The 26,429-nt window shown below is 42.8% G+C and overlaps 1 protein-coding gene across 2 annotated transcripts in view; it reads left to right on the top strand.

The window, feature by feature from the left end:
• STAB2 (stabilin 2) overlaps positions 1-26,429 on the top strand; it is an 86,603-nt gene that overhangs the window by 54,544 nt on the left and 5,630 nt on the right. For both annotated transcript variants that reach the window (XM_083401266.1, XM_083401265.1), the window contains exons 45-65: positions 1,400-1,519; positions 1,747-1,794; positions 2,206-2,289; positions 2,653-2,799; positions 4,061-4,201; positions 6,271-6,330; positions 6,866-7,042; positions 7,163-7,255; positions 8,304-8,450; positions 11,480-11,536; positions 12,072-12,195; positions 13,750-13,899; positions 14,405-14,509; positions 15,416-15,523; positions 16,662-16,855; positions 18,420-18,561; positions 19,519-19,652; positions 20,958-21,123; positions 22,189-22,295; positions 22,914-23,033; positions 25,545-25,694. In XM_083401266.1, coding sequence (XP_083257392.1) covers positions 1,400-1,519; positions 1,747-1,794; positions 2,206-2,289; positions 2,653-2,799; positions 4,061-4,201; positions 6,271-6,330; positions 6,866-7,042; positions 7,163-7,255; positions 8,304-8,450; positions 11,480-11,536; positions 12,072-12,195; positions 13,750-13,899; positions 14,405-14,509; positions 15,416-15,523; positions 16,662-16,855; positions 18,420-18,561; positions 19,519-19,652; positions 20,958-21,123; positions 22,189-22,295; positions 22,914-23,033; positions 25,545-25,694 — 2,574 coding nt within the window. The remainder of the gene's footprint in view (positions 1-1,399; positions 1,520-1,746; positions 1,795-2,205; positions 2,290-2,652; positions 2,800-4,060; positions 4,202-6,270; positions 6,331-6,865; positions 7,043-7,162; positions 7,256-8,303; positions 8,451-11,479; positions 11,537-12,071; positions 12,196-13,749; positions 13,900-14,404; positions 14,510-15,415; positions 15,524-16,661; positions 16,856-18,419; positions 18,562-19,518; positions 19,653-20,957; positions 21,124-22,188; positions 22,296-22,913; positions 23,034-25,544; positions 25,695-26,429) is intronic.

Here is a 26,429-nt window from a genome sequence, read left to right as displayed (position 1 = left end):
GCACAGCCAGCACTGCAGTGAAAGAGAGAGAGTGAGTTAGGTAGGGGCAGAGAGCTGCGAGTGCCCCCCCCAAATGTTGCGGCCGGTGCGGCCGGCCCCCCCTGCACCCTCCACGCTACGCCACTGATTTCAGCTACACATGAAAGTGCAGCCAGCCTGCTTTGTTTGCTCTGAACTTAAACCTGAGGCAGGAGTGAACTCACCAGGATCAGCCTGGTGTATTTCTTCCGCCACTGGGTTGCTGCAGCCCATGCAAGAGAGGACGAGGGAGAAAAACTTTCAAGGAAGGTTTGAGACTCCGTGCTTCCTTTTAAAAGTCAGTCCACGGGATTCACATTCCAGACTTGCTTCACCGTCTCAGGGTCCTTAGTTACCATCGCAGCAAAATCTCTGGGTCCATTTCTCCCACAGTGCCTCACTCTGAGAAAGTATCCCTGCTGGGGACTGAGTGAGTGGCAGTTCATGGAGGAGGGAGCAACAGAAAAAGGGGAAAGGGGCAATGACAGAAGGTGCAGGCAGACTGCTTTAGGTAGAGAAAGGGAGGTCACCGTCGACAACGGAGAACCTTTGAGCAAAAGCAGGGCATTTCACCATTTTTACGGAGCTCTTACAGAGCAGCTGTGGTGCAGACATAATCAAAGGCTGATTGACGCTTTTTTGCCTGATCTGAGGATTGAGAGCATTGACATTTGAATCCCAAGTGAAAGACAAGAAAAGTGTTCCTTCCTTTCCTTGCATATGGGCTTCTTATTGCCAGCTTATTGCTTTCTTCAGTAACTGTAAAGCTCTTTAAAATTGGATTTTAACATTTATTTATTTATTACAGCTAATCCTGTATTACTGTCATTCAGTATGCAATCTGGTTCTGTAACACAGCTGATCCCTCTGAGGCTTAGTATATTTTCCAATTTAAAACTTAGGTTTTCCCAATAACTCATATCAATGATCTAGATAGACAGTTGGGGCATTGCCCCATCTAAAGCAGTGCTCTGCCCCACCTAGGATTTGCAGGGCAAAGGGAAGGAAATGGTATTTTTAATTTGTGGCATGACAACAACAGCCTCCATGTAAAGAATTGTAGTATGTAGGCCATGGAAGAGTCTCATATAAGAGTGGTGTGTTGGACTCCATCTCCTGGCTTTCCCTTTGCTCTGCTTTTCAGTTTCCGTTTCAGTTGTCTTCTCAATATGAAGTTTGCTGCTTCTTAAATCCTGATGATTATGGATTTCTGTGCCACTGAGTGGGCAGTGTTGACTATGGAAGGGCCACGTCCCATTGAAATGAGCAAGGTGTAAAAGTTATTCACTTTATCCATAGATTTATTCTTTTTCTTAAACCAGAACTGAGATGTAGCTTCACAGGGGAGATTTTGCTTAATGTTGGGTTCCCTTCCTAACAGAATAATGGTGGCTGTTCGCAAAATGCCCTCTGCAATGATACTGAATACTCAGAAAGGACCTGTACCTGTCGACCCAGTTACGTTGGAGATGGATTTACTTGCAGAGGCAGTATATTTGCGGTAAAACTTCCTTTTTTATTGTAGAATGTTGTGCTACAGCTTTCATTATCCCTGGCCATTGGGCATTCTTGCTGGGGCTGATGGGAGTTGTAGTTCATCAGCATCTGAAGGGCCAAAGGTTCCCCACACCCGGCCTACATCGTTTCTATTTTGTCATTGCTGCCTTCTGTAATCAATCAATCAATCAATCAATCAATTTTTATTTATTTATTTATTTTTATTTATAGGAACTTGGAGCAGATTACAACACTACTCGGTTTAAGGGATATCTAACGGTAAGATAGACGTGCCCTCCCAGGTCCTGATCTCTATCAGTGATCATTTTCACTCACACATTTTGAAAGCTTTGCCAAAGTTGTTATTTATAGGCAAAGTACACGCGATAAACATGATCAGCCATATTGTGGATGAGCCGTCAGTTACTTGTTTTTCCAGACTTAAGTTCAGCTTGCCACATTTCTGCATTGGTTTGTGATTATTATTTTTTAATGTCCTCGTATAAATTAATCAGCACTTTAGTGCACATTTTTCCTGATGAACATTTTTGTATGCACTTTTCCTAATACACGTGTTTTGCAAGCTATTTTTAAAATGTTATTTGCACCTATATGTGCATTTTATAACACTTTACCCTAATATACATTTTTAGCCTGAAATGTTTAACATTTTGCCTTTCTTTCTTGTAGGACTCTAACATTATTGACATTGCTGGAACCGGCCCATTCACTGTTTTTGCACCAACCAACCAAGCATATCTAACCACACCAAAAGTAAGCAAATCAATCTTAATAACCTCACCGGGAAACCAGTCTGGCTATTCCAGGAATTTGATCCATGCTGGATCCATGAATTCGAAGGGTATTGACATACAGCCCTCCCCACCCTCAACTCATAACAGTCTATTCATATTTCCAGCCCTTGACACACTGTGGAGTAAACCCCATTGAACACAGTTGACTTGCTTCCAAGTAAACATGTACCAGAGTAGGCTGCACCATTTATGTGCCTCAGATCCCAGACTCTCACCTCATGGTAATGAGGCAGCAAAATCAACAGCAGTATTTTGGGTGCATTTGCAGCAGTACCATTTGCTCCCCCGCCTTACCTATTATGTTTTCTGGCTCTTGTCTAAGGTTAATGACTGGAATCTCAAAGGTTGGATGCCCCAGATTCTTCGCTATCATATAGTAGGCTGTACAGCGCTGCTCTCTAGTGATATGACATCTGATAAAACTGTCACCACTCTCCATGGAGATCAGCTCAAGATCACATTCTCACAGGTAACTAAGCCTTGGGCAGCATATGTGTAATGTCACCTCCTTAGAAAACAGAGATGCAGTCTTCTTAAGGTGTTGGGATGGATCAGCATTAGCAATGAGGCTCAAATGAATGCTAATCTAATGGGTCGATGGTTGCAAGCCACCAGATGAGCTCTTCTGCAGCATTGCATTAACAACTCACTGGGTCACCACAGGTGACAATGAATGCTTTGCAGGTGAGTAGGTGAACTGGCGGGCAAATCCCACTACACTTAGCTTCCAAGCTAGCTATGGAAGAAAGAAAGCCCATTCCTCCTCTACCAACCCACTTGGTGTGGGATAAATAAGCCTCATATAACCAACATGCTTAACTCTAATTAATGCATGAAGGGGTTAAGACCATAGAGTAAGCTGTCCTGCCAGGCTTAGCTAGGTCACACCCCCTTACATTGGGAGGAAGGGATACCAAACTCTTTGTCCTCTCTCTCTTCCACCATGTAACCCTACCAGGAAAGACATCTGGTCTGGTTGTTCCCAGCTCAGAATGTGTGGCTTTAGCAAACCATCTCTCTTTCAATGCAAATAATTTAGAAACTCTTATCAACTCTAACTGGCTATGTTTTGTTGCTGCTATATGGAAAAACACATGAATCTGACCTTTGAAGAGTTTGTAAATAAATGATTTTTAATTTACCAAACATGTGGTCTCTTTCTATGCTAAGTGGAAGTGGGAAACTTTGGAAAGGACTTAGAGGGAATGTTTTAAAGGTATAGCAGCCTATATTTCCACACTTTACTGCATGTTTTGTAATTTTAAATCTCTATGGCCATGAGGATTCAATGGCCTCTCACAGGAACACAGGAGTCTGCATTATACTGAGTCAGATCATTGGTCCATCTAACTCAGTATTGTCTGAGTTGACAGTTACTCTCCAGGGTTTTAAGCAGGGAGTATCTCCCAGATTCCCACCTGGAAATGCCAGATATTGGAGATGGCGCCTTCTGCATGTAATGTAGTTTGCTCTCCCACTGAGCTATGACCAGTCTGGGTGGGCAGAGTCATTCCAGGTTTGAAGGTACTTCATTGAGAAACTTCCACCTGAGGTTTGATGGCTCAACGGAGAGGGAAGCTGCACACAGTTCCAGCTACTGCTGAAATGCATTTAAGTCCCTAGATTTTTATCACATTGCCTAATTTCCTGGTACATTTATTCTATTTTAAAACATATGTAAGACCACGCACTAGTAGAATCCATACCTTGTTTTCTGTGTTTGTTTTCAGGATTCAGTTTTTTTGAATGGAGACGCTAAGATTTTAACCAGTGATTTAATCTGCACAAATGGGGTAATACATCTCATAGACAAGGCCTTGTTTCCACAGAGGATTCAAGAGTTCCCTCCTGGACAACCAAAAACTCAAAGGGTGTGTAAAATTTATGCTGGTGTTTTCAACTAATTAAAAGTTGATCAGTCACATTTTACTACTTTGCTTTCAGCTGATTAGTTGCTTAACTAGTTGAAATAAAGATTACAGTGTGTCACTTAGGTGACATGTCTGCCATAATTAATTGCCATAGTTGTTTGTTCTTACTAAAACATAGATAAATCGTAATTGTTGCAAAAAAAAAAAAAAGACTGCATTGTTTTGTTAAGTAATTCAATTAGATCATTTGCATCAATACTTTCAACAGTAACTACATTTTGCTAACTTGTGCTTCTGGCATGATTTTATTGATTTAATTATTTGCTACATTTCTATCCCACCTTTCCTCCAAGGAAAGCACATTTGGTTCTCCTCCCCATTTTTATCCTCAGAACCCTGTGAGGTTGGTCAGGCTCAGAGGCTGTGGCCGGCCTAAGGTCACTCCGTGAGCTTGATAGCTGAGTGAGGATTTGAACCCTGGTCTCCCAAGTCCCAGGGACGCGGATGGCGCTGTGGGTTAAACCACAGAGCCTAGGACTTGCCGATCAGAAGGTCTGCGGTTCGAATCCCCGCAACGGGGTGAGCTCCCGTTGCTCAGTCTCTGCTCCTGCCAACCTAGCAGTTTGAAAGCACGAAGTGCAAGTAGATAAATAGGTACCACTCTGGCAGGAAGGTAAACAGCATTTCCATGCGCTGCTCTGGTTTGCCAGAAGCGGCTTAGTCATGCTGGCCACATGACCCGGAAGCTGTACGCCGGCTCCCTCGGCCAATAAAGTGAGATGAGCGCCGCAACCCCAGAGTCGGCCACGACTGGACCTAATGGTCAGGGGTCCCTTTACCTTTACCTCCCAAGTCCAGCTCTCTAACCACTAGATGTCACTTGCTTTTATGTTTCAAAAACATGTGGAAGAAGACTCTTTAAAGGGCTGAAAAGTAGAAGGGAGAGCCTGTAACTCTTCTAGCTGCTGTCACTATAGAGCAGCCTTGGAAAACCTGGGGCCCCACAGAACTCCCATCAGCTGACTGGGTGTAGTCCATGGTGTGTCTCTTCTCCTCCTAGAGAACAACAAAAGCAAAAGCTATACAGAGCGGAAACAGCGTATTTCCCTTTCTGCTCACAAGTCTCCAATAATCAGTGCTGGAATGTAAACAGACATGTGACATGTAACAATCCCACACACATCTGCAGCACGGAAGGAATGGAATTCTCAACAGTCCAAAACACCTGGAGGGTTCCAGGTTGAAGGCTGCCCTACAGAGCAACGTGGGACTTAGCCCAGTGCTTCTCTTCTCTTAGGACCAAACTAGATCATGGTGCTAAATGTGCCACTTGGGTCCCAGGGTTGTGTTTTCGATTGTTAATAGCCACCATAGGTGAGGGAGAAACAATTTTCATCAGAACTGTGGGGAGGCATGGTTAACCCTTCTTCTCTCACTATTTCCCAGACAAAAATGGGGGCACAGCAGTTTTTAAAAACAACCACAGCACTTGACATGTTTCGTGTCATGCCTAGTTTGGTTGTAATTTGTGAATTAGACTACAGCTAATTGGAACTAGCAAAGTACTTGTGAAATGAAATGGCTGCAAAGACCATAGGCAGGTATTCAGTGCTAGTCCTACTCAGAGTAGAGCCTATATATATATGATTGTTTTGCTGCCCTGGACTGCTTTGGGAGGAATGGCAGGATGCACATTTAATAAATAAAGGACATTACTAACTTAGGTTCATCTATTTCAATGGGTTTACTCTGAGTAGGACTTAGTTGACTTCATATCCCGCCCCCCCAGTGTCACAGTGATGCTATGCTGGCACTGAAAATACCTAGTGATTCATTAGCAGCAGTAGTTGGGTTTTAGCACCTTCGTGGTCACACTTACCATAGTTACAAGGATTAAATAGGCTTCTATTATGCAGAAACTTCTGTTACGAGATGTTGCAGAAAGCAGCAACCATTTTCATATGTTGTATGTAAAAATAATAAACAGTATGTTACTGCTTTTTGAAAACACCCTGCTGTTACATTTACTAAATGAGCAAATAAGATTGGCAAATAATTTTTCTTCCTAGGAAAACCTCAAAGTGATTGCAGCAAAAAATGGGTACATCATGTTCTACAATTTGCTAGAGGTAAGAGTACTTGATTTTGTAACCCATTTTGTAAGGCCTTTGGATGGAGGGTTTTGTCAGAGGAAATCCCACCTACTTGGAGACCTCTTGCATCTTACAGGTGATGGAACAGCTGTACTTACCGTGAATGGTATTTCACTGTGGATGTAAAGAGTGCTCCAAGACCCACCCTGCTAGCCTCCTATGATTATTCAATTTGCATCAAGGGGCATGGGACAATAATACATACTCAGTTTTTCTTATTCCTTGTGGGTTTTGCTTATTTCCAGGATGGTTTTTCTTCCACTCCTTGTGGTGGTTTTCCTATTTTGTCTATATTTTATCACTTTCTGCCCTGTTGAATTCCAGTTTCTCCTAAGCCGTTCCAAGAAATGGGATTGAGACTCAACAGGAAGAGAGCCAAAAAGTCTTCTGTCTAATTTTTGGGCATTTCTTGTCTCCAAGCTGCGGAGTAGGCAACAGAACCTGCCTGGAGCCCTCTTTACATCCACAGTGAAATATCGTTCTGTGTCTTTTTCCTTTTACTTTATTTCAGAGTTCAGGACTGATGGGTCTCATTAACGATCCTCTTCATCAACCAGTCACCTTGTTTTGGCCCTCTGACAAAGTAATCAGGGCTCTGCCAAAGGACCAGCAGGATTCATTGTTTAAAATGTCAGACAAAGAGAAACTGCTTCAGTATTTGAAATTCCACGTTATTGGAAGTGCTAAGGTAGGAGTGTACAAAATTTCAGTGCAACATTTCTAGATGATTTATAATTTTTTAAAAAAACAAAACAGCACCAGTGCAGTCTCTTCCTTTTTCTCTTGTTTTTCCTGATCTCTTCCACAGATTTTAGCCTGTGACCTCCCTAGCTCTACTTCACTGAAGACTCTTCAAGGTTCTGATCTCAGTGTGATATGTGGCAATGATGACAGCAGTACTGTGAGTGTTTGGCTAATCCATGGTGTTTTGACCACTCCAGCCCCATAATCCCATCATCATACTTTGGGGGAAGGGACATAGCTCTGTGGCAGAACATATGGCTTCATATACAATAAGTCCTAGGTTCAATCCAGTTGGAGCTGGGAAAGACTCCATTCTGAAACTTAGAAGGCGGCTTGCCAAACAGTGTAGACCGGGGTGGGGAAGAGCCCTGCAGAATATTGTAGGGCAACTTCCATAGGAAGGGAACGATAGTCTTCCATCTTCAAACTGTGTAAAAGTGAAGCTTTCCACAGGAAAGGTGAAAGGAATGGAACCACTGTACAGCCCCCAGAAGGCAGTCCAGAAGAATAACCAAGATCAATGTCTTTGAAATCCACTGAGAGGTCCAGAGAATCAACAGAGTTACATTGCCCCTATCTCTCCGTCAGCACAGGCTGTCAAATCAGGTGACCAAGAGGGTGACCAAACTCCCATGAGAAATCAGATTGAGATGGATCAGGGGTATCCAATGTTGTTGGATTCCGTCCCCCATCAGCCCTGGCCAGCATGGTCAACGTTCAGTGATGAGCTGTAGTCCAGCAACATCTGCATTGCCTACCCCAGATCTAGTTCATACACTTTCTCCAGAAGCACCCATAGTTGTTTCTCATTAACAAAACAACTAATTGCATAAAAATAGAGCCATTTAAGGATTTTATGCTGCTCAATATCAGTGTTCTCTGGGCAACTTAAAGCAACAAAGCATTAAAATACAATATCCATAAAACAATAAAAAAGCAACATTAAAATGTCAGTGGCAGCAAACGAAACAGTATAATAAGATACATAGCATCTCTGAAAGCATTGGTATTGAAACATGTTGTCATATACCGGTAAATAGATAAGCAGATACTACACAAGAGGTGTTGGCTTTGGGATTCTTGGTAAATATGTTAAAAAACAAACCAACAATCTGACTCCAATTTATATTTATTCTTCCTGTTTTCACTACCTAATAGGCCTCCTGCTGAAACAGTGATAACTTTATTATAACTTTCTCCTACAGGGCGACCTGTTCCTCAATGAAAGAAGCTGTAAGATTGTACAAAGGCATATTGAGTTTGATGGTGGCATCGCTTATGGTATTGACTGCATGTTAACAGATCCCATCCATGGAGGTCGATGTGACACCTTTATCTCTTCTAATATTCCGGTCAGTCCTCCTATGGATTTTTGTTGCCTTCTGAATTTCAGAACTAATCCAGTGCCCTTACAGCTGTGAGTGTCCCAATATGTATACACACCTCCTGCATGTACAAGGGAATCCTGCATATGCAGGACCTTTTGCTGTACACTGGAGCTCTAGATCAGAACCTAAATAATGAAGCTCGGTAGGTGCATACTCAGAAGTCTTATTCAGTTCAAGTGGATTTGGTTCAATTAGACTCAGTGTATTTAATCTGCTTCCTACTGCCTACTTTTGAATGTTGCTTAATTTAGATAGTGAAATGCATTTGCTATTTTGCCATTTTGAATATCTTTAGTTATTGTCCTTGACTAGGAATAATAATGGAAGGGACGCGGGTGGCGCTGTGGGTAAAACCTCAGCACCTAGGACTTGCCGATCGGACTTGCTCCCGTCGTTCGGTCCCAGCTCCTGCCCACCTAGTAGTTTGAAAGCACCTTAAGTGCAAGTAGATAAATAGGTATGGCTTTATAGCGGGAAGGTAAACGGCGTTTCCGTGTGCTGCGCTGGTGCTGGCTCGCCAGAGCAGCTTCGTCACGCTGGCCACGTGACCCGGAAGTGTCTCCGGACAGCGCTGGCCCCTGGCCTCTTAAGTGAGATGAGCGCACAACCCTAGAGTTGGACACGACTGGCCTGTACGGGCAGGGGTACCTTTACCTTTACCTTAGGAATAATAATAGAGAGATGTTTAAGAATTTTCTCTGCCTACTTCTCTATTTTATTGCACAAATGAAAAAAGTTCTACTGGGCTAGATTTCATTTCTCAGTTATTCCATGTTCTATATTTCCAGGATTTTATAAATGTTGAAGTATTGGGAAAAACCCAATATGATGCATATGGGATTTTTTTCTCTGTTCTATCATTTAAGGTGTGTTCAAGGAATGTCTGTGCCTGGGAGGAAAGTGGCAATACACTGATACTTATTTATTAAATTTCTATACCACTCCAGCTGAGGATCACAGATATATATATATATGGGGTCATGAAGAGTCGGACACGACTAAACGACTAAACAACAACATATATATATATATGTATATGTATATGTATATGTATATGTATATACACACACAAACACAACAAAGTAACAAATAGAATGACTCACATCCCACAGTTTAAAAGTCAATAGATTATTTTAGAATGTTTTTGCCTGGCACCCCCATCCCAGTGACCTATACACAGGCCCTGCCCTTAGGCAGAATGTTACAGCCACCGCAAGCCAGAATGTGTGAGTGGACAGCAAAGAGGTACTAGTGGGATTCTCTGCCTGTGGTGCCAAAATACCTTGACTGGCTTTGAGTACTATGCACCTTGACTTGGTCCACCTCAGCCAGCGAAATGTATTGAACCATCTTATTCACTGAGTTACCTGAAGACAGACACAAACATGCATACAACTGTACATGCACAGGCTCTGTGCAGTTCAGTGGGAGCATGAGTGCCAGGCCGAAAGGAAACATGCAGGACCTTGGACAGTTCCATGGAGCTCTACTAAAGGTGGAGTCCCTGCAGCTTTATGTAGATTGACCAGGCTTAGAATGTAGCCTCTAACCTGAAGGAGCTGGTTGGCTGGTTAAAGTGTCTTCATCTTGTTTTGTAGTCTTGGCCTCTGTGAGGCTTAGGAGACAGACCTACCCCTCTGAGTTTAAGAATGGTGGCAGGATTGTGTCCTTTTGCAGAGAAGACTCTGTATGAGGTACTGGCAGTTCTACCACCAAGGAAGTAGCCTGAACCTCATCCGAGTACTCTGTTGCACACTGCAAAGTCCCCAGGTTGTGGGCTGCAACACTGGCATTCAAATTAATGTGTGCAGCTTGTGGGCAAAGTCTTACCACTGTAAGGACAATCTTCCCTCCCTCCACCCCCATGCATTCATTAGACACTCTTTGCACTACTGAAGAGGACTGTTGTTGAATCAGAAATTAATTTTCTTTTACTGAAGTGACTAAGAAAATGGGAATTGAGAAGCTGTGTTTTAGGCCTCTAAAACACTATTGTACAAATAGGGGCGTGGGTGGTGCTGTGGTCCAAACCACTGAGCCTCTTGGGCTTTCAGATCAGGTCAGTGGTTCAAATCCTCACAATGGGGTGAGCTCCCGTTGCTCTGTCCCAGCTCCTACCAACCTAGCAGTTTGAAAGCACGCCAGTGCAAGTAGATAAATAAGTACTGCTGTGGTGGGAAGGTAAACGGCATTTCTGTGCGCTCTGGTTTCCATCACGGTGTTCCATTGCGCCAGAAACAGTTTAGTCATGCTGGCCACATGACCCCGAAAGCTGTCTGTAGACAAACGCTGGCTCCCTCGGCCTGAAAGCGAGATGAAGGCCGCACCCCATAGTCACCTTTAACTGGACTTAACCATCCAGGGGTCCTTTACCTTTTTTTACCTATTCACTAATGTTTGATTTATTGGGCTTGCTTTTTGCTCGGTCCCGATTGTGCTCATATAAACTTTGTGCATACAGTCATACCTTGGGTTACAGATGCTTCAGGTTGCGTTTTTTCGGGGTACGTACTGCCAAAACCCGGAAGTATCAGAACGGGTTACTTCTGGGTTTTGGTGGCTGCACATGCGCAGAAGCGCCAAATCGCAACCCGTGCGTGCACAGACACGGCGCTGTGGGTTGCGAATGCTGCGGGTTGCGAATGTGCATCCCGCATGGATCATGTTCACAACCCGAACGTCCACTGTATAAGCTCTGTGAGCATAGGCTCTGTATAGAGGTACAACTGAATTCATGGGGACCCTTCAGCTGTGGAACTTACTGATACACTCACTCATTCACTCAGGTATATATTAGTAAATATAGCTTTGGTAAGAGACTTGTTTAAAAAAAATGTAGGAAACAAAGTTTACAATGTCAGTTCATAGTGCTAATTAGATTATATATTGCATTTGCATACTTATTTTAATAATTAAGTGTGGTTTTTAATCCTAGCTAGCTTTGGGGAGTTTTAGTCTTCTGATAGAAAAAGTGTATTTCTCTTTCTCTTCAGGGAGACTGCACTCCTTGTTACATAACTCCTCGGTGCCCTGCTGGATCTAAAGTGACGGTAATTACAGTTCTACACTTACGAGTCAAAATTTAACCGACAAGTTGTAATAAAATATTTTGGAAAATAGCTACATTTTAAACAAACAAGCTTATACAGCAAAGGAGGTATCAAAAGGACTTGGAAGCTCTGTAACCTACATATGAATTATAAAATAGCTCGGTGGTTCCTTTCTCACTCCCTCAATCATAAGCTTTCAGAGCTACTTACACACCATACATATGAAGCACATTTTCCCACACCACGGAATCCTGGGAACTGTAGTTTGCTATGAGTGCTGGTAACTGTAGTTCTGTAAGGGGTAAACTACAGTTACCAGGATTCCTTTGGGGAGGCAAAACGTGCTTTCACATTTCAGGGAGTTGGATTTAGATGACTTTTGAGATTCCTTCCAACATTATGATTCTAAGCCATTCTGTGAGGGCTGGTAGGGGCGTTATGAATACCTTGTCCTATGGTGCATTTATTGAATTTCCTGATTTCTTTCTTTTGTCCATTCTCTTTTTTCCCCCATTTCTAAATATGAAACCGTAAGGGAGAGGTGAAGAGATGTACTTACATTCTCAACCACAGGATCTTGAAAGGGTGTCAGAAGGATTGTTCTATGATGATCAGGATACCACACTGTTGCAAGGGCTACTTTGGGAATGAATGTCAAGGTAAGATTTCCTGGGATCAAACACTTGAGGAACTTCTGAGAAGGGCTCCTGTGCTTATATATCTTTCTCAGTGATGCTATTAGCAGCGTGGGAAGGGAGAGCAATTTAGGTCTAGATAACAACATGAGGGGGGGGGGGGAAAGGTTGAACATCCTCTTTCCCAGCACAACTTTTACAGTCAACATTGGATCCCTTTATGGCTGCCTAAAAAAGAAACCTGAGATAGGCTTCCTACATATCGTCTATTCTGACTCTTGAACAGGAGAGTTGGCTTAGCAACCACCAGGCAGCATGTGGCAGAAACAGATGGCAGAGGGGTGGTCCAGAGTGTCTAAAGTGATATGGAAACGTTTTTCACAGAATCATAGAATTACAGAGTTGGAAGGTATCCTGAGGGTCATGTTGTCCAACCCCCTGCAATGCAGGAATCTCACTTAAAGAATCCATGACAGATGGCCATCCAAACCCTGCTTAAACACCTGCAATGAAGGAAAGTCAACCACCTTCTGAGGGAGTCTGTTCTACTGTTGAACAGCATTCACTGTCCAAAAGTTTTTCCTGGTTTTTAGTTGCAATGGCCTTTCTTGTAACTTGAACCCATTGGTTTGGGTCCTCTCCTCCAGAGCAGGAGAAAACAAGTTTGCTCCATCTTCCATTTGACAGCCCTTAAGATATTTAAAGATGACTATCATATCTCTGCTCAGTCTCCTCTTCTTATTCAAGCTAAGCATACCCAACTCCCTCAACCACTCCTCATAAGGCTTGGTTTCCAGACCCTTGATCATTTTGGTTGCCCTCCTCTGCACATGTTCCAGCTTGCCCATGTTCTTCTTAAACTGTGGTGCCCAGAACTGGACACAATATTCCAAGTGTGGTCTGACCAAGGCAGACCTTGAACAGGGCACTAAACTTCTTCTGATGCAGCCTAGAGTAACTGCTGCTGGCATACTTTTCCCATTATTGCCTCTTGTAAATAGATTTTAAAGGGTTTTGTTGCCAAAAGCCTTCTGTACAGTTAAATAACAGGTCTATAAGAATCGCCACAACCATCAAACAGTACTGATGCAAAGGTGCATAGGAGACAAAACTTCAGACAAAAGCCTGGGTGAAAAATAAGTTTCAAGTTGGTGTCATAAACTATAAAGAGGAAGGACAATTTCCATAACTGGAGTGCCTGCGTTGAGAATGCTCTCTCGTGGCTTGCCAAAATAAATGCAACACTACCAAGAGGACGTGCCCATATAGTCTTAACATCCACCCTATTATTTTGAATGTAAATTGTTATAATTTATTTTAATTTTGCATTGTTACATCACTGCAACCCACACTGGGACCTTATGATGAAGGGTAGTAAGAAATCAAATAATAATGAATTAATATATTTGGAACCTAAGCCATAATATTGTTTCAGGGAAGATTATCACCTTAGCTCTGTGTGCCTAAATAGATCTCTCTCTCTCTGAGCTGTGGAGTCCTAACCCAATAAGTAATAAAATAGCCACCTTGGGGATAGTTCTTACAAAGACTGACTCATTGCCATTTTCTGCTTCCCAGCCTGCCCAGGAGGGTCAGAAACTCCATGTAATAACCGTGGTTCATGTGATGAAGAATATGCTGGCACGGGAGAATGTACATGCAATGCTGGCTTCAATGGGACTTCGTGTGAGCTCTGTATGCCGGGAAGATATGGCTTGGATTGCAAATGTAGGTTTCACGTGGTTGTCGTTCTGTTAAGCCCTTTACTTGTGTAACCTTTTGTCAGACTATAAGGGGTAGCATGGTTTAGTTTCAGGGGTGGAGAACCTGCCACCCTCCAGAAACTGTTGGACTACAACTCCCATCATCCTTCACTGTTGGCCATGCTGGCTGGAGCTGATAGAAGATGGAGTGCAACAACATCTGCAGGGTCAGAGGTTGCCATCCTCTGTTAGTGGTTGCCGAGTGTGTCTTAGCTGAACTTGGGAGACCTGACTTCAGACCTTCTAGGCTCAGCCTAACCTAGGCTGTTTATTTGTGCAGGAGTGAAAAATGCGGTATGGACCCCTTTCATATGCCCCATCTTCAAGGGCTGCAACTTCTCTAATTATAAGGGACAGTGGGAAAACGCTTTTGCTAGGACCAGCTAGTGTTCATAACATAAGTTTTTGGGTTGCATCAAGTTCCTCCTTATAATCCGTCTCCTAATCATCCAACAACTTTCTGTTTACAGCCTGTGAGTGCACATCACATGGACAGTGCGATGAAGGAATTTATGGATCAGGACGGTGCTTCTGTGAAACTGGATGGACCGGACAGCTCTGTGAAACCAAAATCGGTCTGACTGTTTAACAGTAGGAGAACGTTGTAGTCTGCAGAGTAGATTTCATCTCGCCATTACTTTTTAGAGCTGTCGGCTAATTAAAATAGTCTTCACCATATTTTCCATACAAATAATTGATAAACTTAAAGAAATCAAGATTCTTTGCATACTCTCATTCATGATGTGGTTCTATGAGAGGTAGCCCAGTCAGAATTAATTCCCTCATTTCAGTGGCTCTTGGTTTCTGGTAAATATGCTTGAAATGTTATAACCAACATTTAATGGAGTAAAATAATTACTTCTCATCAACCATTTAGGGTGCATCTACCCTGTGAACGGTTATTAGTTGAATGACCTGCCTCATAGGCCTGTTGTGAAGGCAAGAGAAATGCAACAAAAATTATAAAACAAATAGAAAAACTAAAGCTGATATATAAATATAAACAATGTTAGCAACACATTTGCTATCATCACTCCTCTATCATATCCCTCAAAACAATTGTAGATTTGTTTGAGAAGGATAACTGTAATGTTGACATCTGAAATAGTCAGTCTTTTTTATTGTTTTAACCATAACAGTCATTGCAATACATTAATCAAGGATTAAAATGGGAGTGAAAGAGAAAATAGAAGTGGGGAACCTGTGCCAGATAGTTGCTGGATGATGGCTCCCATCACCCCTGACCATAGGCTATGCCGGCTGGGACTGATGCCCCTCCAGATATAGCCGGCCTCCATGGATTTCCCTGTCCCTGAACTAAAACAGTTTACTGCAAGTGTGTCTGAGGTATTTACTTTGATTCAGTGGACAGGGATGCAATTCAGGCCACACCTCCAGTTTCTTTGTTTAGGATTCTTTCCTCAGTCTTGAGACAATGAGAAAAGTTTGAATGTGGGTAATGGTTCTAATTTTCTTCACAGCTTTAACTCCCGAGTGTTCACCCAACTGTTCCATTAATGCTGTTTGCCAAGAGCAAAACATCTGTCAGTGCAAACCATACTATAATGGAGATGGAATCACGTGTACAGGTAAAATCAACCGGAAAGATCAGCTACTAATAAAATTGAAGGAATGTATTTTAATTGAAATCTTCCACCATGTTTACTTACACACCCCTATTTTCTGGCCCTCATGCAGTTCCTATGTAATGTGATAAAATATGAAAGTATCCATGAACTCCACAAATACATGTATTTTAGTGTGGCATTAAGGGGGCCTGGATCCACTCTGCACAAAGCAAGCCAATATTTTGTGCTTACAACGAATTATTCATAATGACAGCCTACTTACTTTAGCCTAATTGCCCATGATATTCTGAGGCTGGTCTCCACAGCCAAAACATAAGGTTATACTTATAAATCCCCTGTTCCTGGAATATTAAAGGGGAGGGGGGCCCACTTCTGTACTTCTGGGTGTTCCAGTCAGGTGATTATTAGCTCTGAAGCACTGATCACCTGTCAGGGAAGAGTGTTTAGTCTCTCTCGCACACCTACCTGACTGTCAGATCTGGCAGCCCAGATCATCTGTTTGGGAGTGGAAGGGAAAGGAAAGGGAGAGAATCGTCAAGCACAAGCTCAGACTGGCAGACTTCTCTAGCTTTGTAGTATTTGAAGGGATTTCTGTCTTTTTAAGTTTGTTTCTTGGTTGCAATGGCTGCAAGCCTTGATGTAGTATTTAACTCAACAAATTGAGCCAGGTTTAGCGGTTCGTTTTAGCTCTGTCCTTTCCTTCCTAGCCTTTGACTTTTAGAGAGGCATCTGATCACTAAAGTTCTTCCCATTCCATAGCTGGTCCAGTAAGAGCAGGGGAAGAGCACACTAAGGGCATAGATCTACCCCAATGTAGAGGACAGACTGAACATTTGCTTCTCCCTAGGGTAAATCCAGGCATTTGGTGTCACGATTGTAGCCACGAGGTATCATAACATTCAGATACTGCCAGAAATACTCTGTATTTTCTCATTCTTTGGGGGGGCCAAAAAATCTCACTTCATCAATATAAAGGAATAGAATAATGCCTGGAGGACTGCTCTATCAGTAACTTGCAATAATAGCGTAGAACTTCCATATTCAAGAGCTATCTATCTATCATCTATCTATCTATCTATCTATCTATCTATCTATCTATCTATCATCTATCTATCTGTCTGTGTTTTTTGCTTTGCAGCTGAGGATCTTTGTAAGAAAACCAATGGTGGCTGCCATAAGAATGCAGATTGTGTACAAACTGGTGTGCAAGTCAATTGCACATGTCAGAGAGGATACAAAGGGGACGGGCACACCTGCATGGCTATCGACCCTTGCACCGATGGGTTTAATGGTGGTTGCCATGAACATGCAATTTGCACGAAGACGGGACCTGTAAGTGTTAAGAGTCTTTCACCTTGTCCTAGGCAATGTATGACCTTCCAAACGTTGCTGGACTCCCATCACTGTTGACCATGCTGTCTGAGGATGATGGGGGTGAAACAACATCTGGAAGGCCACAGATTCCAAAACCCTGTCCAAGAGGCTGTTTCTTTCACTGATATTAAGGGTACTGTTCAGATAGCATCATTTGCCCACATTTGCAGTTGTGCTCTCTTAGCCCCTAACAAAACTTTGCAAGTGTCCCAGGAAAAGCTAAGTGTATCCCTCCCCACCCTCCTAGCTATTCTGGTCAGTCATACATACTGCAGATTGTAAACCACATTTTAGCCCATTGGGTCTGCAAAGTAGCTTACAGAATGTACCGTATTTTTCGCTCTATAAGACACACTTTTTCCCTCATAAAAAGTAAGGGGAAATGTGTGTGCGTCTTATGGAGCTAATGCAGACTGCGCAGCTATCGCTGAAGCCAGAACAGCAAGAGGGATTGCTGCCCAGCAATCCCTCTTGCTGTTCTGGCTTCTGGGATTCAGATTTTTTTTTTCTTGTTTTCCTCCTCCAAAAACTAGGTGCGTCTTATGGTCGGGTGCGTCTTATAGAGCGAAAAATAAGGTAATCATAAAATAATCATAACATGCAATAAACCACGGCCAGCATTTCCCTGTGCTCTAAACTGGGGCAAGGGGAGATGGAAACTGTGTGTGCATGAAATGAAAACTCTGCGGATGTGCCTTTAAGTCTGCAGTAGTGCAATTAGTTTTAGATCTGGACTGAATGGTCTTATGGAGCCAGTGCTTTTTAGATGGCAGTGTGTGCCCTCCTGTGTTTGAGGGCCCTCCTGCCTATTCTGCCCCAAAGTTCTGCCTTCTGGCCTCAGCACTATAAGTATGAGTATTTTTACCCTGAAAGAGAACTGCGTGGTTGGTCTGAAAATATCATTTTCAGTTCCAGCTGCTGAGGGGACTTAATACAGTCTGCAAAACATTAGTCAGTTTCCCTCCTGTACTGCTACAGTGGAACTTTGGTTTTCAATGCAATCTGTTCCGGAAGACCGTTCGACTTTCGAAACGTTTGAAAACTGAGGCACAAAGGGTAGTCCGCAAATTTCATTGAGAAAATTGAGAAATATGCAGCGGAAGCCATTCAACTTCCGAGGCGCTTTTGAAAACAGAAGCAATTACTTCTGGGTTTTCGGCATTTTAAAACCGAAATGTTCAGCTTCCGACATGCTCAAAAACAGTGGTAGAGACAAAGAATCCTACACACACATACTCCCCTTCTTCTTGAATGGACAGTATGCCATAATATCCGTGCTGAATTGTTTACAATCTAGGGGGGGAAGGCTATAGCTCAGTGGTAGAGCATGTGCCTTGCATGCAGCCCCAAGTTCAGTCCCCAGTGGCATCTCCAAGTAGGGCTGGGAATGTCCTCTGCCAGAAACCCTGGAGAGCTGATGCCAGTCAGTGTAGGCAATACTGATTTAGATGGACGCAGTGGTCTGACTATTGTAAGGCAGCTTTCAATGTTTGTGCAGTTTCATTGCAAATTTCTCTCCCAGGATAATCGCAAGTGTCAATGCAAAGATAACTACATTGGCGATGGAATTGATTGTGAGGTGAAACAGCTACCGGTAGACAGATGTTTGCAAGATAACGGGCAATGCCATGCTGATGCCAACTGTGCCGATCTCCATTTCCAAGGTCAGTGCACCACAAGCAGGCGCACAATTATAGTGATTGTGAATTGAAAAAAATTAAGACTGTTCCATAACTCTCATGACCTTAGACTTCTCAGAATTATATAGTCCTATAATTCTTTTAAATCCTGCCATAGCTACCCAAAGCAACGTAAATGGGAAATTTGCTACATTATAGATCAGGGGTCAGCAAGGTTTATCTTGCCTGGGACGGATTGGTTCCGTGGAGATCCCCCCACAAATTTCTGTGTCTGCGCAGACACGATTTTCGGTGATGCGGAAGCGAGTCCCCATGCCGCACTGTGCTGGTTTAGCACGCAAGCTGGCAGCTTCGTTCGGGGGCGGCTCGGGGGCCAGTCAAACAACCTCCGCGGGCTGCTTCCGGCCCATGGGCCTTAGGTTGCTGACCCCTGTTATAGATGTTCAGTTTCTGTAGTATTGGTGAATGTGCTTTTCTCTAGACCAGAGGAAGGGAACTATGGTCCTTCATATAACTGTTAGTCTGCAACTCCCATCAGGCAGCATGGCCAATGGTGAGAGTTCCAGTCCAGCTGGAAGGTACCAGCTAAGAGAAGACATCTCTAGATCAGCTTTGGTTCCACAGATGTTATTGGACTACATTACCGTATTTTAGATATAAAAAGCTACATGTTAGGTTTTTGTTTTGACTATATTTTGAGCGATTTATTGCATACAATCAGTATTCTTTACCTGACTAACAATAGATTGAGTTGACAAAGGAGGGGTGTGTCTTTGAAGCACTCAATCTTCTTATTGCTACTTGAAAGCATTTTGGGTAGGACCATGAGGGGCCAGTTCATGATCCAAGATATAATTATCCACAAGACGTCTAGAAAACCAAACCCTATATATTCAGGATACACTGTGAAATGGAAATGTGGGTATAAAACTGTATAATGGAAAGGGTTGATTTTGGGATTTGCTCCATTCTTCCTTCCAGATACTACTGTTGGAGTTTTTCACGTACGTTCTCCAAAGGGTCGGTATAAAATGACTTACGACGCAGCAAATAAGACCTGTGCAGATGAAGGAGCAACAATGGCTACTTACACTCAGCTTGTCTATGCGCAACAGGTAACAATGCTTATTTCCACTTGCAGGCAAGGCAGATAACTAACATATGCTTGAACTGAACAGAGAGACTTAGCTGCCAGGAGAATAAGTTGTAATGGACAAGTGCCATCAGGAATACATCTAGTTTCTTTTGAAGAAAAAGAAGTACGCAGGAAAACATTCAAATAAGTACAATATTGACTGTTGCTGCAACCTGTTTAAAAAAAAAGCACCAGAGCTGGTTCACCCAAAAAACTCCCTTTCGTATTTTGGCTTCTTTATTCAAATAACAAACATGAGTCCTGTGCATATGCAAGTCAGTGCTATAATAAACACACTGTATTTTTACCAGTCCAGATCAGAACTGGGTCAGTACAGTGGTACCTCGGTTCCCAAACACCTCTGTTGTCGTACGTTACATTTTGGTTCTCAAACACTGAAAAACCAAAAGAAAATGCTTCTGTTTTTGAACATTTTTCGGAACTCAAACATGCGACGCGGCTTCCGCTGAGTGCAAGAAGCTCTTGCAACCAATGGGATGCCACACCTCAGTTTCTGAACATTTCGGAAGCCGAACAGGCTTCTGGAAAGGATTACGTTCAAGAACCGAGGTACCACTGTAGTATCCTGCGCAAGGGAATGCACGAGCCTGTTTTGACAGAACTTGTAAGTGAATGAGGTCCTTGAGCCTTTTGGAATGCAGTAAGTCTTAGCTGGAAGTGTGCAAACACCTGTACTGATGCACAGAGACTGGTCACGAGTGTTTGCCGTCCTAATTGCCGTGGGACCTTTCGCTTGGCAAATGAGGCATAGTATAGCAAGCCTGCCTCTCAGACTGCATGCAAATCTCTCCCCGTTCCCTCTCTTTCCCAACTCAGGCTGAAAGAACGTGCATATGATTCTAGGAAAGGCCAGAGAACTCTGTCCCAGGTGGCAAGTTTCCTTAGGCAGCACTACAGTTCCAAATCTGGAGCAAGAGGCATCGGCCAGCGCTGCGATACAATGCCGGCTACTTTGCTAGGGTTGCCCCCCGGTGCTAACTCGAGGGCACCAGTTGCAGTTCTGTCCCAGCACGGAAATGTTTAAAGCCCACCCAGTCTTAAGCTTCTTGGCAATGGAATGCCCAGTCATGTGACTGGGCCATGCGAGATAGAACCAGGAAAAAGGCCAATGCTTAAGTCGCAGCCTTCAAAGCAAGGCTTCATTGGGCTTTGACAGTGGGTGGTGTCCCCTCCTACTAGCCACACATTGCCTAAAGCCCATCGTAGCATTAGGTTAACACCATTTCCCATTTTCCTTTGTTTCATGGTTATATGCTAACGGCAGGCAAAGTATCATCTATGTGCTGCTGGCTGGCTGGCGAATGGAAGAGTAGCCTATCCGACTGCCTTCTCTTCCCCCAAATGTGGTGGAGGACTTGTTGGGATTATCGACTACGGGTACAAAGTCAACATGAGTGAAACATGGGATGTCTACTGTTACAGAGTCAAAGGTAAAAAAAAATATGCCTTTGCCTAATGTCGTTTGCCGGAAATATAGTTCATTTCCAGAACTACTAATAAGATCATATTGTCATTGTATATTAACTTGGCAGCAGACACAAAGCCATATCTGAGGTACTGTGGAAAGTTTTTAACCAGGAATAGGCAAACTAAGGCCCGGGGGCTGGATCCGGCCCAATCGCCTTCTCAATCCGGCCCACAGATGGTCCGGAAATCAGCGTGTTTTTACATGAGTAAAATGCATCTCTGAGTTATTTGTGGGGCATAGGAATTTGTTCTTTTTTCCCCTTCAAAATATAGTCTGGCCCACCACATGGTCTGAAGGACAGTGGACCGGCCCAAGGCTGAAAAAGGTTGCTGACCCCTGGTTTTTAACACTGCAGATAGTGGTGCCCCGGGGGGGAGGGGCGGGAGTGAGACTTCATGGTTTTCTACAATTTGACATATTCATATTGTCTGCTCTGGCATTCAAATTGGGGTCTGAATAATGTCTACAGACAATGAGGAGGTTGTTGGGGGTGAGGCATCATGAAGAAGGATTCCCTAATTGTCTACATTGCCACTAGTAGCTGATGGGGGGGCGGCGAAATTAGTTTGGTTTACATTTTAATGCAAATTTACCTAATCTGCACTTTCTGAAGCCATACAGGAACCAAAACACACCTATCCAAATTTGGCGATGCAGCTCTCCAACCATAAAACACATACTAAAATGTATATGTTCGGGGAACATGCAAAGAAACGTGCATGTATTAATCCTAATAATGTACAAATATACATTATTTTTTTACCAACAACTGCTTGTAAAAATGAATGTATAAGGCAGAATTGCATGCAAATATTGTGTAGTGGGATGGATAGGGATCCGATAGATAGATAGATAGATAGATAGATAGATAGATAGATAGATAGATAGATGATAGATAGATAGATGATAGATAGATAGATATCCACTTCCTTTTCCCCCCCTTTTTTTGCAATTGTAGATAGTTCTCTAGATATGGAAGCCTCATCTCTGCTTGCTGTCTAAAATTGTGTTGTTTTATGTTTTATAGATGTCAACTGCACCTGTAACATTGGTTATGTGGGTGATGGATTTACATGTAGTGGGAATCTGCTTCAAGTCCTCACTTCTTTGTCAAAATTTACAAACTTCGTCTCAGTAAGTAACAGAAACAGACCACCTCAGCCCAAAAACTGAAATTAAATAAAATATGCCTCAAAATTTCAAAAATGAACCAACATCTTTATTCCTGTTACACTTCTGTTTTTAGTAAATCATATTAGCTTAAAGAGGAACAATAAAGAGGCTATAAGCAGACAATGAATAAAATGTAAAATGTTATGGCTATCAGATGTGATCCTTTGGCAATTAAGGTCAAGAAGCAATTGTTTGCAATCCCAGGCTTCTTGTGTTTGTTTTTCTTCGTTCTCAGTAGTATGAAAATTGTCTAAGAACAACTATAAGATGTCATCACACCAGAAATAACGCTTTCTCTTGAGAAGGCATAGCAAAGTTGTTTTACTTTGGTCAAATATTCACTATTGTTCAGCCTAATCTCTTAGATAGTTGTATGTATAAAGAAAATGTTATATTGTAGGATCATTTGCATATGTTTGCCAGACTCATATTACAAAAAAGAAAGTTCCATTTGCTTTGTGAGTTACGTTACTCGAATTAGTACTTTTGCTTTCTTCTTTCATCTCAATAAAATTCTTCATAAAACTATATTATGTTTGAGGATTTCGTCTCACCAGAATAAATTCTGTCCCTTCACAGAGAATACTGACTTACTCAAACACATCAAAGCAAGGCCAAGAGTTCCTGAAATACATCACAAATTTATCCACTCACGCAACACTGTTTGTACCAGGCAATGACGGGCTGAAGGAAAATGAGGTAAATGACTTAATTCTACTGTTATTATATGCCAGCTCTAGGAGTTAAAATGCCAACATATGCTGATCCAAGAAAGTGCCTCTTTTCAACTGACAGCAAGTCCTACAACCTAGAAGTGAATGGCTGCCATTCACTCCTATGGGGAACACTTGTACTGCACTTATGGATAGTTTTGTGTCCTCCATCCCTACGTAGTCAGACCTCTTGCACAGGGGTGCAATACATCTCTCGGTATAAAGACTCACTCCTTGCTAACCCATAAGTCCTTATGTGTGCTCTCGCTTCAAGACCTGACCATTTCTAATGAAAGAATCATTACTTTAGAGCAGGAGTAGCCAACATGATACCCTCCCCATGCTCTTGGGCAGGTTTCCTCAAACTCGGCCCTCCAGCTGTTTTGGTACTACAACTCCCATCATCCCTAGCTAGCAGGACCAGTGGTCAGGGATGATGGGAATTGTAGTCTCAAAACATCTGGAGGGCCGAGGTTGAGGAAGCCTGCTCTTGGGCTACAGCTCCCATCATCCCTGATCATTGGCCACGCTAGCTGGGACTGATGGGAGTTGGAGTCCAGTTATCTCTGGAGGGAACTGCAGTGGCGACCCCTGTACTAGGTTGTTTTAGAGCTAAAGATTTTTAGATCTAGATTGCCTACATACCATGGCCCCCGCTAGGAAATGTTGCTCTCCAAACTACAAATGCCATATTCTTCATTTCTCATTCCCAGCACCTTATTTATTAAGTTGCATGGTGGTAAGATTTAGGCAAGCCTTTTCACTTACCAGATTTAATGCCCTTCCTTAGGCATGTCCAAAGTCTGGCCCCTAAGGCAGTTTCTTTCCTGTGGAAATTTCCTTTAAAAAGCTGTACAACTTTGGTGAAAAATCCCCCCCAAAAAAACTCAACAACAACTTCAATCCTAAAAAAACCTCAGCAACTTTGGTCAGCCCTCACGCATGTTCACTTCATCAAATCTGGCCCTCTTTGAAAAAAGTTTGGATACTCCTGCACGAGATCTATCGATGGACCATAGGACAGGAATTCCTGCTGCAGAACATAAATATCTGTGAGGGTCGGAGGAAATAGAAAATCTGATCCATTTTTTAAATGCATTATTTACATTTTTACCCATGCAAGTCTCTTGGTTTTTATGTTGGTTTTCTGTTAGCAGATACCAGGTCTTACATTACAGAAAAAGCAACTACGTTTTTGGCTGACATTATTAAAACACATAGCAAACTGACAGAGTGATATATCTGTATCTACATATATTATCCTGAGTCAATAGCAAATTATCTAAAGCATGAATGTCGCTCTGGTTAACTCTGAAGACTTTGTGTAATTGCTCTGCTATGTACTATATAAAAACAATGAAGTTGGATTGAAAATGTCTCTGTGAACAAATACCCATTCCTTGCTGCACACATCACCCATGAGAATGATGGAATGGGCCAGGATTTTCCATGGTGGCCATTTTCCTAGTTTTAAATACAGTAGTACCTCGGGTTACATTCGCTTCAGGTTACATACACTTCAGGTTACAGACTCCGCTAACCAAGAAATAGTGCTTCAGGTTAAGAACTTTGCTTCAGGATGAGAACAGAAATTGTGTGGCGGTGGCATAGCGGCAGCAGGAGGCCCCATTAGCTAAAGTGGTGCTTCAGGTTAAGTACAGTTTCAGGTTAAGTACGGACCTCCGGAACAAATTAAGTATTTAACCCGAGGTACCACTGTAACTGGGACGCGGGTGGCGCTGTGGGTAAAAGCCTCAGTGCCTAGGGCTTGCCGATCGAAAGGTTGGCGATTCGAATCCCCGTGGTGGGGTGCACTCCCGTTGTTCGGTCCCAGCGCCTGCCAACCTAGCAGTTCGAAAGCACTCTTAAGTGCAAGTAGATAAATAGGGACCGCTTACTAGCGGGAAGGTAAACGGCGTTTCCGTGTGCGGCTCTGGCTCGCCAGAGCAGCTTTGTCACGCTGGCCACGTGACCTGGAAGTGTCTCCGGACAGCGCTGTCCCCCGGCCTATAGAGTGAGATGGGCGCACAACCCTAGAGTCTGTCAAGACTGGCCCGTACGGGCAGGGGTACCTTTACCTTTACCTTTACCTTTACCACTGTAATAGGCATTCCAAGGTAGGCTTTTATTTTCTTTAGGCTAAGGCAGGGATGATAAACCTGTGGCCCTCCAGACACAGCTGAACTCCAAACTCCCATCAGTCCCAGCCAACATGATCAGTTGTTAAGGATGATGGGAGTCCAACAACATCTAGAGGACGACAGCTTCTTCATCTGTGGACTAGGTGATGATAGTTCTCGTTTAAGAATAGTAGCAAGTTATTTTTGTTTTGTTTGTTTGTATTTTGACGCAATTGTATTCTATGGAATGTCTTGGCATCAAACAACTCTTTAATGTTTAAAAGCTGGGTCGTGTCATGTGAATTGAGCAAGTTCTAGAAAATCCATTTAGTGTTTCTGCTAATTGATATTACTGTATGTTGGGTTGCTGCCTTCAGACACTTTCCGGAAGAGACATTGAATATCATTTATCCAACACTGGCGCGTTCTATTATGAAGATTTGACCAATGGAAGTACTCTTCAAACCAGAATAGGGAAAAAACTGTTAATTACACACACTGGAGGCCAGATTTCTGCAGCTAAAGAGGTGAGTGCTTTGTACGTGTGTGTGTGTGTGTGTGTGTGTGTGTGTGTGTGTCTGTGTGTGTTTTTTCATAGGAGCATGTCTGGTTCATACATTTCCTTTACCGTGTTGTTTTAATGGAATTGTTCTGTGGCATGTTTTAATTATGCATGTTTTAATGTTTAAACTACTGGTTTTTATACCTTGTAGCTCTGCCTAGAAGCCTATTTTGGCTGTAAGCAGTATATTTAATTACTTAATAAATTAATGTACTTAAATATTATTAAACTGCATTTTCATAAAAATACAATGTTCCAGGAAAACATCAGGGGGGGGAATCCATAAATTCTGCTTGGTTATGTTTTTTTTTTTTTAAAAAATCACATTTCAAAGCCTTGTCTAAATAGCATTGTTTCTAGGCAATGTCTAAAAGAAGGCAGGAGTGATTCCTGCCAAACTTACAATTAATATTATTTTCCCAAGGGCTGGAACTCTGTGAGGTATAGAAGTGCTGCAGTCCTCTTCCTTCCACCTGGAATATAGTGCTTTATTCACATCATCCTCCCCTCTCAAATCAAAACAGGCTGAGTTTTTCATTCCTGCATGAATAACTCAGGCTGATTTGATTTGAGTGGGGAGGATGATGTGAATAAAGCACTGTTGAGTATCATAGACAGGGAACTACAACGGCCAGGATTGGTTAATGAGTCTCAAGTAGGTGGGCTGTAGGTCAGGGGTCATTTCCAGACCCTACTACAT

The sequence above is a fragment of the Podarcis tiliguerta genome, assembly GCF_965153285.1.
Source record: "Podarcis tiliguerta genome assembly, chromosome: 10".
Lineage (NCBI taxonomy): Eukaryota > Metazoa > Chordata > Lepidosauria > Squamata > Lacertidae > Podarcis > Podarcis tiliguerta.
Note: the sequence above shows the minus strand (reverse complement) of the source record. Positions and strands in the feature narration are given on the sequence as shown.